At 50.3% G+C, this 14758-nt stretch overlaps 6 protein-coding genes across 6 annotated transcripts; 4 read left to right on the top strand and 2 right to left on the bottom strand.

The window, feature by feature from the left end:
- Window positions 1-1663: 1663 nt before the first annotated feature.
- LTR84_010083 (uncharacterized protein) lies at window positions 1664-4533 on the top strand (the record flags this gene model as incomplete). Its single annotated transcript, XM_064853620.1, has 2 exons — window positions 1664-2647; window positions 2701-4533. 2 exons carry the CDS (start codon window positions 1664-1666, stop codon window positions 4531-4533), a joined length of 2817 nt encoding a protein of 938 aa, XP_064710019.1.
- A 916-nt stretch (window positions 4534-5449) lies between these two features.
- Window positions 5450-6237, bottom strand: LTR84_010084 (uncharacterized protein; the record flags this gene model as incomplete). Its single annotated transcript, XM_064853621.1, has 2 exons — window positions 5450-6079; window positions 6178-6237. 2 exons carry the CDS (start codon window positions 6235-6237, stop codon window positions 5450-5452), a joined length of 690 nt encoding a protein of 229 aa, XP_064710020.1.
- Window positions 6238-7429: 1192 nt separating this feature from the next.
- Window positions 7430-8052, top strand: LTR84_010085 (uncharacterized protein; the record flags this gene model as incomplete). The annotated part of the gene is made up of 2 exons (XM_064853622.1): window positions 7430-7606; window positions 7741-8052. 2 exons carry the CDS (start codon window positions 7430-7432, stop codon window positions 8050-8052), a joined length of 489 nt encoding a protein of 162 aa, XP_064710021.1.
- A 520-nt stretch (window positions 8053-8572) lies between these two features.
- LTR84_010086 (uncharacterized protein) lies at window positions 8573-9283 on the top strand (the record flags this gene model as incomplete). Its single annotated transcript, XM_064853623.1, has 1 exon — window positions 8573-9283. The coding sequence occupies one exon, from the start codon at window positions 8573-8575 to the stop codon at window positions 9281-9283; it is 711 nt and encodes a 236-aa protein (XP_064710022.1).
- Window positions 9284-10003: 720 nt separating this feature from the next.
- On the bottom strand, window positions 10004-12310 carry LTR84_010087 (uncharacterized protein; the record flags this gene model as incomplete). Its single annotated transcript, XM_064853624.1, has 1 exon — window positions 10004-12310. The coding sequence occupies one exon, from the start codon at window positions 12308-12310 to the stop codon at window positions 10004-10006; it is 2307 nt and encodes a 768-aa protein (XP_064710023.1).
- Window positions 12311-13211: 901 nt separating this feature from the next.
- LTR84_010088 (uncharacterized protein) lies at window positions 13212-14689 on the top strand (the record flags this gene model as incomplete). The annotated part of the gene is made up of 2 exons (XM_064853625.1): window positions 13212-13760; window positions 13808-14689. The coding sequence occupies 2 exons, from the start codon at window positions 13212-13214 to the stop codon at window positions 14687-14689; spliced, it is 1431 nt and encodes a 476-aa protein (XP_064710024.1).
- Window positions 14690-14758: the final 69 nt, after the last annotated feature.

The raw sequence follows: 14758 nt of genomic DNA on the forward strand, positions 1-14758 counted from the left end.
TGCCCTTGACATTGCGAGTGCGGAACGGGACAAACCAAGAGCAAGCTCGAAGGCGGCGTGAAGGGCAGCCTGACAGATAGTGTGCCATGCAACGCCCCCAGCAGGGTAAACGAGAATGCTAGAGTAGAACTGGGCACGAAAATGACTTTGGGGCACACGGGGAAGGTGAGAAGCCTGCGAGGACGAACTAGCGGGTGGTAGAACCCTGTCCCCGGTAGTGGCCGTCCCTCAATCTGCCGGCTAAGGGGCCTTACGCACAAGTTCTTTAACTATCCTTAACTGTCGTAGTGTATTCCAAGGTTGTTTGATGAGCCCTGAACAGGAACAGTTTTTGCTCGTGTCGGTCGGGTTCAGGGTATCAAGTCAACGAGTTTGGTAACGCTCGGTGTGTTGCCAGACCCGCGGCAACGGATCGAGAAAGGCCTTGAGCGGCGATGGAACGTTTGGAATCCCTTCTGGTTCGTTCGAAAGTGGAAGTTCGATTGGCAAAGTGGAGAGAGAAGGATGCAGAAGGAGTTTGGGAGGGGTTGGGTGGCCAATCGAAGATGGTGCTGGGTCGTTGAGGTGGGCAATCTGGTTATACAGGCACCCTAAAGGTTAGAGAAGGGCCTAGGGCTCGTCAATGCTATCGGGGTCCCCTCGGCCGTCCGTCAGTCACTAAAGCATCCGCCAAGTCGTAGTTTGGTAGTACTGGATAGCAGTGGTTTGGAGGGGTTAGAGGGGGCTACCTCGTCACTAGCCCTCCGTAAAAAGTATCCATTTTGTCCACCCGCGCACCCGTGCGCCATCCCCATACCGCCAGTCTAAGGGCTACTAGGGGACCACCCAGGGTATTCTCATGCCTGGAGAGGTGGGTGGTTGAACCTGACATGCCAGCAGCACACCACCTCTGATCCGTGAGTCTGTAACCGTGACTCTGAGTACCTGCACCTGCACGACGAAACTTTGGAAAGTTGCTTCAACATTACTCACTCTTCCACAATCTCTACCTGCACTTCCATCACCTTTAGGCACGATCAGCACCTCCAGTGCTTTCTCTATACAAGTGGGTTGGATCTGAGCATCGTCTGCCCCCACCTCTCATTCTGCTTCTCTTCGCGCTGGCTGTCCTTCGCACCAAGAATTGATTGGCCGCCTGTGCTCCTCGTCCACCAACCATTCATCCCAATTCCATCTGCCAACCACCACTCGACCACACCTCAATCAAACCCTTCCAACAATAGCAACCACACTTTCTCTATCCAAAGCCTCGTGCCGTGGAACCCAGGCACTCCGTCTCATCTGTTCATCACCGTTACTGGGTACGAAGCCTGGTATTGGTACTGCTACCCGTACGAGTTCCCCATTCTTCTCCCCGTGGGCTCCCTTGCGCCTTCACACCGCAAAAACGTCCTAACTTTTGTCTCAGAAGCCCCTCGCTGTCCTTCCAGCTGCACTGTCACATCCTGTCATATGCTCAACTCACTCAATCTTTTATCATACAAACGTCGCTCTTCATCGACAGCGCCGGGCGCTGTTGTCCCTGTTTCTGTGCTTCTCACCGCACCCACATCCTCGATTAATGCGTTAAAGCACCCCTTCCCACCTTCATTATACTAGGTTCACTCCTTCAACGCTCCATTCCAATTGCACAGCGCTTAGCATGCTGGCTGCTCCGTTAGCCATGAACGGCGATCATGGTCCTATGCTGGACAAGAATAATATTATAAATGTACGAGATGGAGAATCTCTGTATCAAATTTGCATCAAACTGCGACGACGCTTGGCCGGTGTTCCTGGCTTTCAACCGTTTCTCGATGAAATGGATGAGCGCGAAGCTGAGGGTTTGACGGATCCCGTGTCCTCGTTGTGGCAATGCTTTCGAAGCGGTCTGCCCCTGCTGACCATATTCAATGCTTCCAACCCCGAACAAGATATCAAACTTGGCCCCACTCCCGCCCACAAAGTTGGAAAAGCCGCCACTATGCTGTTCATCAAGTCCTGCATGGAACAAATGGATATCCCCGTACAGGCCACTTTCAGTGTATCCGAACTATTTAGCGACAATACCACCAACTTTGTCAAGGTAACAAAGCTCGTCAATCGTGTGCTGGACATCCTGGAAATGAGTGGGAAATTGCCTGAACTGACGGACAGTGGAGAATCGCGTGAAGGAAGTGACAGTGGTGCCAGTGCTCCAGACCAGAGTCCCAAGACGATGACCCGGAGGCAATACATTTTGAGGGAGCTTGTGGAGACGGAAAGACAATACGTTCATCATCTTCAGAACTTGCAGGCACTGAAGAGGGAGTTGGAAGAAGTTGGCGCATTGGGAGGTGACGCTATCCACAATATCTTCCTGAATCTGAACAACCTTCTGGATTTCGCCCAACGATTTCTCATTCGAGTTGAACAACAAAATGCAGTCCCTCCGGATCAGCAAAATTGGGGTCGACTGTTTGTCCATTACAAAGATCCCTTCCGACAGTATGAGCCCTTTATTGCCAATCAGCGGAGATGCGAGGCCACTTGTCAAGCGCAATGGGACACCATGGTTGCCACTGCCAGATCAACCTTGACCCGGCAAATGCTTGCAAACCCCACCATTCTGAACGGCTTCTTATTGAAACCGTTCCAGCGGCTGACCAAGTACCCACTGCTATTAAAGGTAAGTTTCTTTCATTTTGAATCCAAGATACGTGCTGAACACCTTTCCCCTAGGATCTACAAAATCAAACCGAGGATGAGACTCTGAAGAAAGATTTGAACAGCGCAATTGGTATCATTCAAGATGTGCTCATGCAAGCTGATGCTTCAATCGACAAAGAAACTCGAGACGATGCTCTACAGGATCTACAGGAACGTATCGATGACTGGAAGCAATTGCAAATCATGACCTTTGGTGAACTCCTGCTCCTGGGCAGCTTCAGCGTCATGAAGGACAGTGGACTCCGGTCCGATGAGAAGGAATATCATATCTATCTTTTCAGCCGCATATTGATCATGTGCAAAGACGTCAACGCCAACAAGCCAAAGAACAGACTGGCAAATACCCGTCAGACGCTGAGTATGCGCGGAAAGCCAAAGATGAACTTGAAAGGGCGGATCTACTTCACGAATGTCACAGGGGTCACACCCCAGTCCACTCCCGGCAACTATTCGTTACAAATCTCCTGGAAAGGTGAACCGGCGGTGGAAACGTTCATCATCAAATTCAAGAGCGATGAGACCTTACAAAAGTGGCACACCATGATCGAGACGCAGCGTTCATCCTGCATTTTGGAGGCCAGAACGAGGGGGACATCTGAGACACAGCTACTTTCCCTTCAAGGAATGAACATGGAAAACCCATATTTGAACTCACAGGATGACGATGAGGACTACAGCAGGATCTCTGGGACGACATATGGCGGCACCGATACCACTGGATATTCCGAATTTAGTATGAGCAGAAATGCGTCAAGCACCAGTCTCCGTTCTCGCTCTGCCACCGGTGGTAGTGGAGGAAGTAATCGTCCCATGCGCATTCCCACTTCTGAAATGGGTGGACTAACCTTGAACACTCGAGGTTTACCTGCTCAATCACCAGGAGACTATGCGGGCACTTCATACTTCTCTCCTGTCGACAGAGACTCGTCAATTCCACCCCAATCATCTATATCTTCGAGATCCAGCTCGCAATCTGCATTTGCGGGCTACAATAGAGGAACCACGCCGGTAAGTGCTGGCTTATACCGACCTGAAGAGTCGCACCGGAACACTGCACCTGCAATGGCACGGAATCCCAATGGACAAGTGAATGGCAATCCATATCTAAGCAACGGCGCTCGATCACGTGGACCACCATCAGCGGGGGGAATGGCTCCCCGAATGCGATCGGCCAGCAGCCCCGATGTCCACCCTATGGTTCAACAAGGTCGCAAATACGTTTCAGGCGAACATGCTCCCAGTGTTCCGCCGATTCCTGCACACATGGCCAAACAGATGGGCGCTCCCAACAGAAGCCAGAACAACTCTCCGATCAATAACCCACCATCACGAGGGAACACTCCACACCAGCAATATGGCTTGCCTTCAAGTCAGCGTCCAGCAATCCCTAATCATGGCTATACTTACGATCCGGCATATGGAGGAGATCCAAGAAAACCAGGGCATGCGACCTCATTGTCACAAGGCAGAGCCTTCTCTCCTCCTGTGTCATCACCCTCCAGTGATGGCGATCCGTATCTCCCAACCCAATTGAAAGCAAAGGTATGCTTTGATGAAAACTATGTGTCGATGATCATTGCCAGCAATATCCAATTCCGGTCGTTGGCAGAGCGGATCGACGCGAAATTGGCGCGATTCACGAACCATTCCATATCATCTGGTTCGGTCAGATTACGATATCGGGATGAGGACGGTGACTTTGTTCTTATTGACAGTGACGAGGCGGTCCACGAAGCATTGCTGGATTGGCGTGAGACCCTGTCGTCCAATCCCAATGCACAAGCTGCAGAGCTGCTGTTGTTCGCGCACGTAGTGAGTGGTGAGGGTTCCACAATCAGTGCCTGAACCCAGATGAACTGAGTCCACGGCTTGGAAAGTTAAGATTTTCCCAAGTATAAATGGAAGGGACTGGGACTCCATGCAACGAATCAGAAGACCTCATTTTGTCCCGAGTCTTTGGAGCCAACCAAGCAAGCCATGGATGGAACACGTGAGGTCACTGTTCGACATTGCCCAGCAGTTATATGGCTACTCGAGGGTAGATGGAAGACGATCTGCACCGGTCGTAAAACTAAGGAATGAGGTAATGAATTGATGGGTAATGAGATTGGATAAACGCCATGAAATCTGAGTTTCACATGCAACACGGCGTTCAGTGGTGAGTCTATCATTGGTAAGAATAAATGAGGTCCTTGGGTGAAAGGAGCATCAGATATGGCGTTTTTCAATGGAGTTGGTCTCGAACCGTGGGATGATGTTATATGTTCATCGTTCCGATGCCGTGCATCTTCCATGCGTCTACCCTGCTCACCAAAAGAAATCATGCAACGACAACCATGATGATGAGGGGAGTCTATGGAACCGGCGTATAGCGTTTTATCTTTTTATCTGGAGTCGGGCTCTAGCTATCGTGATATGACTCTCAGTGGATGGGAGTGGTGTCTAGCCTGCTATATTCTATGCAATATACACTATCTCCTGACTTACCCATTACTGTTTTTGTCACGTGTGGCCTTTGTCATTCTTATCTCGAGCTAGAGTGATGCTTTTCTGTGGTTGCCCAATCCTGTCCTTGCCACGATCTACTTGTTCCCCCGACTATGGGCAACAGCTAAGTATCACATGACTGGGTACTAGACTAAGGGCAGACACGAGGATTATATGTCGAGGTAAACTCGCATTAATTAATCATGGCTTCTTTGCTCACAGAACATCAACCTAAACCGGAGGGAGCCGATGTCCAAAGTCTTTGAATCCTCAATCAGCTCTTTCCCTGAAGGATCTCCAGAACCTTAACAGACAGCGGATGCGCACTGTTAGGATTCTGACCAAAGATCAACTTGGGCGTCGCGACAACAACATGAGGCTGCCACGCCTCGGGATTTTTCTCATACAGTCCACCACTGCGCTCGTTCAGCTGCTTCTGCAGATCAAACGGAATGCCATCCGGCGCGACCTTAGTCGCAATGGCCTGCTCCTCCTCGAGATCACTGAAGCCGGTGACGGGGTGGCCCTTGAGCAAATACGAGCCGTCGGAGAGCTTGACGTTGACGAAGGCGGCGGCGCCATGGCACAGGCCGACGACGTACTTGCCGGCCTCGTAGAAGTCCTTGATCAGCCCGATTGACGTCTCGTCCGTGGCCAGATCCCACATGGGCCCGAAGCCGCCGACGATGAAGATCATGTCGAACTCGCTGGCGCGGCCCGCGTAGGACGACAGGAGCGCCGTGCTCGTCCAGAGGTCTTTCTTGGTCGCGAAGAATTCTTGACAGTACGCGTCGTCTTTGAATAGTCGCACCGAGATCGGGTCTACCACGCTGTGGCCCAGTGGGGAGGCGATTGTGACTTCAATGTGCTTCTCCAGCACTTGGTAGGGGTGGGCGAACTCGGGCTGTAGTGTTGTTGTTGTTCTTTGGTCAGTCTCGTGTTGAGATGAGATTACACTTCAGGTAGCAGGGTTCGGAGGAGAAATGTCTACTTAGTACTTACGAGATACCATCCTTGCTTCGCGGATGTGAGGACAAAGAGGACTTTGGTCTTGGAGCTCATCTTTTCAGGTGCTTCGGAATGGATCTGGGAGTGTGGAATGGTAGACTAGGGAAGGGTCAGGCGAATTCCTTATCGGAGTCTTGTTATGATTGAAAGGAGCAGATGAAGATGAGATGGACGAAATTGGAACGAGATCACAGAAGAGATCCGTGTTGTTTATATAGAGACCACGGTCAAGTTTTCTATTTACCTTGTCCCAGCCACTTGCACGTAAACAATCCGTGTCATCGCGCATATCTGGACGTTCGTGTTGCATCGTGCAGGAATTAGTCAGTAATGCAAGCCAGTACCCATCGTTCGCCCGATAGGCAGCCAGTGTCAGTTCTCTCGAAGACTCAAATTATGGATATCCTAGATTCGTATCCAGGTGGAGAAATGACCTATTTCGACTCTGATGATGTTGCCCAGCGAATAGATCTGGCTGTATCTTGTGGTTACATAAGACAGTCTAGCGATGGAAGCGACGAATGGGGTGCCTGAAAGATAGCCGCTAACCTCTTCTAGCACAACCTTGGGACTTCGTGATTCGCTAACTCGTACTACATCTCGGTACGCTCGCTTACTCGTGAAGTATCCAATATCAACTGCAGACTCATCGTGTTTGGCTTTACATTTGGCTTTACTCTACCACGGCCGCACGCTATAGTTCTAGTCTATTGCTGGACGGTGGTTTTGAGGTACCTTCAGAATCTTGTGGTACCCAAATCGATGCCATGTTCGTGAGCGTGAATCAGCATTGTGGAGCACCACTGCTAATATCAATCCCTCAAGGTTGGGAGCCACCAGCGAATGTGAGAGCGAGGTTAGCATTAATAAGCTTTGTACAGCGCACGAAGATACTGGAAACATGATCAAGAACGTGCAGGGTTACGTGCAGGACTCCCTGGCACGTTGGTGTTGCATTGCCTGTAACAGGATCGTGAGCCTCATGCAGCGATGCAATGCATCATCAAGCCAGGTGCCGATCGAAATAAAGAGACGACTCCACCTGCCAAATCATGCTTTCTAGATCATGAAGAGAGTGTGTCATTCACTCTCCCGGGAATCAAGAATCTAAAACACGACGTGCTCACGTTGAAGCCTTGGTCGCGGCATACCAGCGATCCATTCTGAGTTCTCCTTTTATATCTCATCTCCCATCTCACCCACCTCACCATCTATCAAGCCGGGATATATCGAGACTTGGTGAAACATGGCTCCTAAATTAGAGTCCGCATTCACGATGCGAGCATATCTGTCCAAGGAAAGCGTCAAACTCGATGGGATCAAGAGCGGACCATCAAGACTCGTTCTGCCCATCACACACGGGTTCGTTCAGGGCTCAGGACTGACTGCGAAGGTCTTACCTGGTGGAGCTGACTGGCTACTGGTAAATACCGTCTTTCCTTTTCTTGCCCAGAACAATTCTTTCGTCGTTGTCTCTTGTTGGGACTCAATATCTGCGTTTTGATTTCCGTGTCAATTATCTCGATGTCTGAGAATTCTCTCATGACAAAAACATAGCTCGATCCCTCGACCAACGTCGCCCACCTCGACGTCCGCACTCAAGCTCGTACTGCAGATGGCCACAGTCTCTACATCCACTACCACGGCGTACTGAAAGTGGACGACGCGGGAAGCAAAGCACTTGCGGGGGCGGCAGACGCGAAATCGACGGATTTCGGTGATCATGAGTGGTTTGCAGGCCCGGTTATTGAGACGGACGATCCAAACTTCAAATGGGTCGAGACTACCTTGTTTGTTGGCCAGGGGAGATACGTTATTGATGACGAGGGCTCGGCGGTTGAGTATCAGATATATAAAGTTGTCAATTAATGCTGTCTTTGTAGCATGGACATGTTATTTTATGGATGCTATGTCTTCGAGGTGGACATTCCATCAAAAGGTCAAAATTGTCAAGCCGATTTTATCCGGATAATTTCCGCTCGATCACGTGGCCGATATATCTCCGATCGCGGATATTGTGATTCCGACTTTCTTTCGCATCAGAGAATTGCAAACAATTGGGTGGTTCGTAATATTTCTACGTGCTAGGCCCGAAGCATTGTCACTGAATTACCGCAGGCCATGTATGAGAAGCTCAGGTTACAAAAAGCATCCTCATAGACCGAAGTAGGTTTTCGATATCAGCCTGTATCTTGAAGAGTCCGGCTTCACTCCGTGCCAACACTCAGAGTCTCATCATATCTCGATCAGTTGACGATATTTCAAGACCAACGCTTCTTCGTTCATACAGCTGGCCAGGAACTCCAACCGAAGAAATTAACAATTTGAGACGTGGTCGAACCACCTCCCGCACCAGTCATAAAAAGAACTCCATCCAAGTACCGCAAAAATGGCACCACCACCAACAGCAGCACGAGGCGCTCCTGACGCCGCAGCGATGAAAAGCCGCATCATCACACACATGAACGCAGATCATCAACTATCACTGCGTCTGTACCTGCAGCACTACTGCCACGTGCCCTCCAGCGGCACGGCTCAAGCCAGCCTGGAAGACATCACGACGGAGCACATCATTCTGAACTCTTCGTTCGGCAGACACGTTGTCCCGTTCGAGCCGCCGATGAAGTCGCTCATGGAGGGCCGCGAGAAACTCGTCGCCATGCATCAGCACTGTCTCAAGGAGCTCGACCTCAGCGATATCGTCATCGATAGTTATCACCCTCCCAGCGGCGTGTTCCCGTACGTCCTCGGAGCACTCGTCGTGTTGATCTGCACGACGTTTCCGTTCCGCGACAATCTGCGGCCGGAGTCGCGCAGTCTCATCTACGACATTTGGTCGGTCGGTGGACTGGTGCCCGGGTTGGCTTGGCTGAGCTACCAGCTGGCTCCGGCGGTTCAAGCGTTCATTTACATTGCCCATGGTGTTGAGATGCTCGTTTTGGCTCGTGGCCGCTTGAGGAGACATTGGGTCGAGACGTTCAGTCGGACTTGGTGGCTGTGGCTTGGCGAGTGTTCGCTTGTGGGATACTCTGCCTTTCAGCACTTTGATCGCACGGTCAAGGCGAAAGAGGATGCGAAGGGTGGGAAGGCACAGCATTAAGATATGCTCTCGCTCTAAGCATTTATTCCCGGACGTGGAAGGCTGCAGAATACGAATAGAATCATCTATTAAAAGGAGGATGTTAGTCTAGGACGGGAAGCTGGCACCACCACTGGAGATCAGAAGACCTGACATAAGAATCTTCGTGCTCAAGCACGAAAGACCACACTGGTGGGTTGAATTTGAGTGTCTTCACTGACAGACGAGTAACCATGCAATCATGTATTGTAAGTCGGCCTGGTCGCTAGAAGATCAAGAATCCTCTCAAATTCATTGATAGCGTTTTTGTAAGTGCTAGTTACCAGAGTCTCCACTTTCTTCAAACCAGTCTCCAGATCAACATTCAGCACGCCTGCTTCATGTTTAGGGTATAGCATAGAGAGAGGCTGGCTCCTCGACAGATGTCATTGTGAAAGATAAATATTTACAACGAACGCCTTGAATTAAAACCGTCCTCAGATCCCGAATGAATGCTACATAATCACTTTCGCCCCGATCCCAATGTCCAAGCACAGCGTGGGGACTTCGCCGAGTCCAGTTCCAATGGCAGAGTTTGCACCGCTGACATAGCATCTATCATTATCAAACACCCCTTCATGCATGCCCAATCTGGATCTAACGCTCACAGACCAGGTCGTATCCCACGAGCTCAAGCCAAATTTCTTGTTTACACGTTACAGAAGTGTTGAACACGTAACACGTAGCGACATGACAATCCAATTATCGTTTTGCACCATTGAGCTTGCCCTGCGAAGGCTTTGGAGACGGTATAGGCGTTTCAGAGGACGATTTCGTTCGTGATCGTTTCGAGCTATCGCCAAGGTAGTCGTTGGTAAAATCTCCTTCCAATGTTCGGTTTTGGCTGTCTTCGTCGTCAAAGTATTGCGAGTTCTCGAGGCTTTCTGCAGTGTCATCTACTTCGATAGATTCTCGAATGGAGTCTCCCAAGCCCGACTCTTCTATGCTGTCTCGCGAGAGATAGCTATCGCCCAAATCATTTTCTGATGCAACTTCTGCCTCATCCTCATCATCGAATTCATCTTCGTCGTCGTCTTCTCCCTCAGAGTCAGTGGGTACGAAGTTATCCAGGTCAGCAGGGTTCTCGCGCCAGTAGGTAAAATCGGTATACTCTTCTCCGCCTTCCTTAACAAGTGTCGAAATAGGTGGGAAGAAGTGGTCGACAAGCTCACGCATGGTAACGTAGCTACTTCGATACTTGTTCATGGTCAGCAGGTCCAGTGAAACCTCGGCATTGGAGTTGATGGTGAAGATTCGATATGATGGAATATTGACACTGCGATAACTTAGGGCGTCGGTAAATCGATTACCAAAACCAGCGTAAAATGGATTGGTTTTTCCAGGAAACAGTCCAAGGATGTCTCGTAAACAAGCCATCTTGAATACTTCGGGCTTGCGAAGGTAGATCTCGCGACGCAAGGCGGCAATGGTCCGATCTGGACTCATGATAACTGGCCCGCGAGGCAGTTTCCAACCATCTTGAACGACGCCATTTAGGTAAGCTCTGGTGGTGTCCGCTTGGCCTACTGCCCGGCTGGTGAGGTAGAAAATGTTGAAACCGTTGGCGACGATATCTGAATATAATTTGGCCACACCGGCGTGAGTCCAGTCACGCCCTACATAGGTTAGGATATGCCCAAGAGCATCAGACTTTGTGATGGTTCCATCGATATCTGAAATCACAATGGGGACATCCCATTTCCAGTAGTACATGTAAGCAGTACATGTCGCTCGATTCACCGTGAATGACATGGTGTTTTCGCCTGATCTAAGATTGAGACTCTTCAGTTGATCACTTGTCAGTCGCAAGGTTTTGGCGAAATTCCGGCCCTGCTCACCCGACATACGAGGTGGAGGCTGATATTCTTCGGACTGAGCACGTTGATGACCGTGGGGTTGTAGTTTAGCATTAAGTAGTGGGGACGGACTGCGATCACTATCACTATGGTAACCAGGATCAGAAGCCGTGTCGGTTTGTGAGAAAGCGTTTGTAGCCTCGAGAATGCCATTGTTTGCCTTTCGATTGGCAGCATCCCGAGCTTCTTCGCTACTGTAGATCCAGAGGTTGCCCTGGTCATCAGTACCTATGAGGGAGCCGATGTCATAATTCCCTTCTAGTTCCTCGGAGAGGAGTTTCCGCGCCACGGCTTCGGCTCGGAGTGCTTCATCTTCACTAGTCTTGTAGCCGGTCATGTCAAGCATCAAATCTCCAGAATCGGTCACCTTGGAACGTATGTTGGATGATGACAGTTTCTTCGACAAAGTCATGGCTCTGTTGTAGGCTTCTATCGGTTTCAAAGTCGGTGGACTCGACGAGGATTTCGCGGTGTATGTTCCATCTGGGTTACGTTGTGGAGAAACGGCGACACCGTTGTACTGGAAAGCTCCACTGACAAGGTCTAGATGTTCTCTAGTGGTGACAGGAAGAACTTCTTCGGAAGCTGCACGGTCGAGAGGAGGTGCTACCAATGCTGCTTCGGAAAGCAACGCATTTGGGAGACTAGAGGAAGATGTAGACGATTGGTAGATAACCATATCACTGAGATTGGTGCCTTCTCTCCTGATTGTCGGTACTGGGGTCTGGGAGAAGGCCAGGTCCAGTGGATTCCGGGTCTTTTCGGAAATATCTAGAAAGGATGGTTCAAGTAGGCCTGGTGATGGTGGTCTGTCAGAAGCAGAAACTGGTGGGCTACTCGCGGGAGAGACCAAGGGCGACGTTTGGAGATCTTCTGGAATGTCGTTTGAGGTTTCGAACACAAAAAAGGCTTCCCCTCCGTCGCCGAGCTTCATGGCGTAGTTCTGCTTGGCGCCGTTGACTTTGAACTCGACCTTCTTTTCAGAAGGACGTAGCAGGGAAAATTTCCCAAATCTGACATGGAAAGGGGAGCATGCCAGAGTGCCATCTTGTTGTTCAACAACGACAACATCGATGGCTCCAGACAGCGTGGCCGGGTTGATGGAATTCCAGGTTTTGGAGACACCGCTCCCTAAGCTTCGGACGTACTGCATGATCTCAAATCGGAGATGGGATGACGCTGTCTGTTGCTGAAATGCAGAAGAAAAGTTTGAACAAGTCGAGAGCTGAGGTTAGGATCGGTACATGCCTTGGAAGCCTGATGACGTTAACACATGGAAGGAGCGAAGAATAAGACGGTGCCGAGGTTAGAAGGGCCGAGGCGATAAAGTTCTAGTGTTGACACATATGACAGGCAGTGAAGGCGAAGATATGATTGTTTATACATGCAATGATAAAACAGTGACTCTGGCGAAGAAGAAAAGATGCAAAATCCAGGACCCGGGATTGGGGATGTGAGATACGATGGGGACGGCTAGAAGCAGTGGGGGACATGAAAAAGGATGAGTGAGTCTGAGCCTGAGCCCAGGGAGTCTTATTATTGGGGGTGTCGTGACCTGACGTGTCTGACCTGAGCTCAACGTGAAATTAGAGTCTCGGGCCATTACGTAGGCTCGCACGTGACGGTGACCGCCGCGGCTGCTTTTCCATATCGGGAGTAGCTTATTCTGGGCTTCACACGTGATATGACTGCTTGCTCGCATCCCAGTACAAGGTCGGGGTCGCCGGAAAGAAGGATTTCTTCGCTGGGAGGCAGTACCTCGGGTGATGCTACTCCAATGGAAAAAAAACCTCCGTCCTTGACTCGATAATTGTCCGCATTGCGGACATCTCCAAGCAGCTATGGCTTCAGGATTGCCTCTTTAGGTGGTTATGCGATAATGAGAATCCTCTCCATACAAAATGAAACGAGATTCTCACCTGGCGCATTTTGATGACGGGCTGCCTTTTGCCTGCACATGCGTCTGTATAAATATATATTGCATTAATCCATGCTCTAATCGTCTTCGAACAAAATATTGGTATACGATCGGGCGAGATCAATCCCCTTAGGCAATGGACAATAAACTCCTCCGGGATCCAGGCTTGCCTGTTGCTAATCCCACAACTTCTGCCTGGCAGCAACCCTTGAACAGGTCGATGATTACAACGACGGACCTCCCAACACATCAGGACGTAGTTATCATCGGTTCAGGTATCACTGGCTGCAGTATTGCATGGCACCTGCTACATCATTCCGAATCTTTGAAAGTCACCGTACTTGATGCCAGAGAGATATGCTCCGGAGCAACGGGTCGAAATGGTGGACGGATCAATTGCACGGCTGTTCAAGACTTTGACAAATATACAAAGCTTTTTGGACGTGAAATGGCTGCTCGCATTGTTCGCTTTGAACTTGCACATTATCAGTCCATCAAGGAAGTCGTTGAAAGTGTCGGCCCTGAGCTTGTGTCCAAGTCGGAATTGAGATGGATCAATGCGGTCTACGCTGTCTTCGAAGATAGCGAGGTGGCCGAACTCAGGTATATGCTGAGATCCTTCGAAAATGCATTTCCTGATCTGCAAGGCCGCTGGAAGGTGATTGGAAAGGAAGAAGTGACAACGGTAAGGACTGTTACATTTCTATTCGGGAAGCCCTGACAGTCCTGTAGAAGTACGAAATCAGCAATGCCAAAGGCGCTTTAGTCGGAGAAGCAGGAGCTGCATGGCCTTACCGCATGGTTACCGGCGTCTTCGAACACCTTCGATCTTCTTTTCCTGAGCGATTTTCGTTAAGCTCCAACACACCTGTGCAATCAATACACAAAACAACGGATGAGCAGCATCCCTATTCTCTGACAACTCAAAGGGGCACCATCCGTGCCACGCACATCTTCCACAGCACAGAAGGCCATGTGGCACATCTTCTCCCTCGCCTGAGGGGAATCTTGGTGCCTCGCAGAGGTCAGATGACGGTCCAAGACGCCCACAACGTTGTGGCAAAGGACAAGCTCCAGTCGTGGTCATTGATGATGCAAGGGGTATTTGACTATGCTACGATGAATACTAAAACAGGTCTGGTTTATATCGGAGGGGGCGAACAGGAAAACAAAGATTATTCGATGGGCGTTCCATCAGACGCCGAAGAGGATCTGGCAGCGCTCGCACACCTTGGCGGTGTACTACCTGCGGCATTCGGGGGCAAAACTCCCTGTGAGCGAGCGAGCCATGTGGAGGTGCAGGCTTCATGGACGGGCATCATGGGCTTCTCTCTTGATCACGCTCCGCTGGTGGGGATGCTGCCACAAGAGCTCCTGGATCGTCCAGCCGGGTCGAGCACGTCTGCGGAGTGGATATCGGCTGGATACGGGGGCTATGGGATGGTCAACGCCTTCCTATGTGGAAAGACAGTGGCGATGATGATGCTAGGACGTCAAGACCAATACCCCGAGATTCCGTCGGTTTATCTGATAACAGAATCCAGAGCTCGCGCTTTGAGTGCTAGACTTGGCCGCATCACGTCTTGGAAAGACCATGTGCAAGCCATGTTGTAGCGGATAAATAGTGCTTGTTCTGGTCCGAGTAGGACTATAGTGTCGGCGAATAGCCTATTTATTCTTGAT

The sequence above is a fragment of the Exophiala bonariae genome (assembly GCF_035927105.1).
Source record: "Exophiala bonariae strain CCFEE 5792 chromosome Unknown scaffold_4, whole genome shotgun sequence".
Taxonomy (NCBI): domain Eukaryota; kingdom Fungi; phylum Ascomycota; class Eurotiomycetes; order Chaetothyriales; family Herpotrichiellaceae; genus Exophiala; species Exophiala bonariae.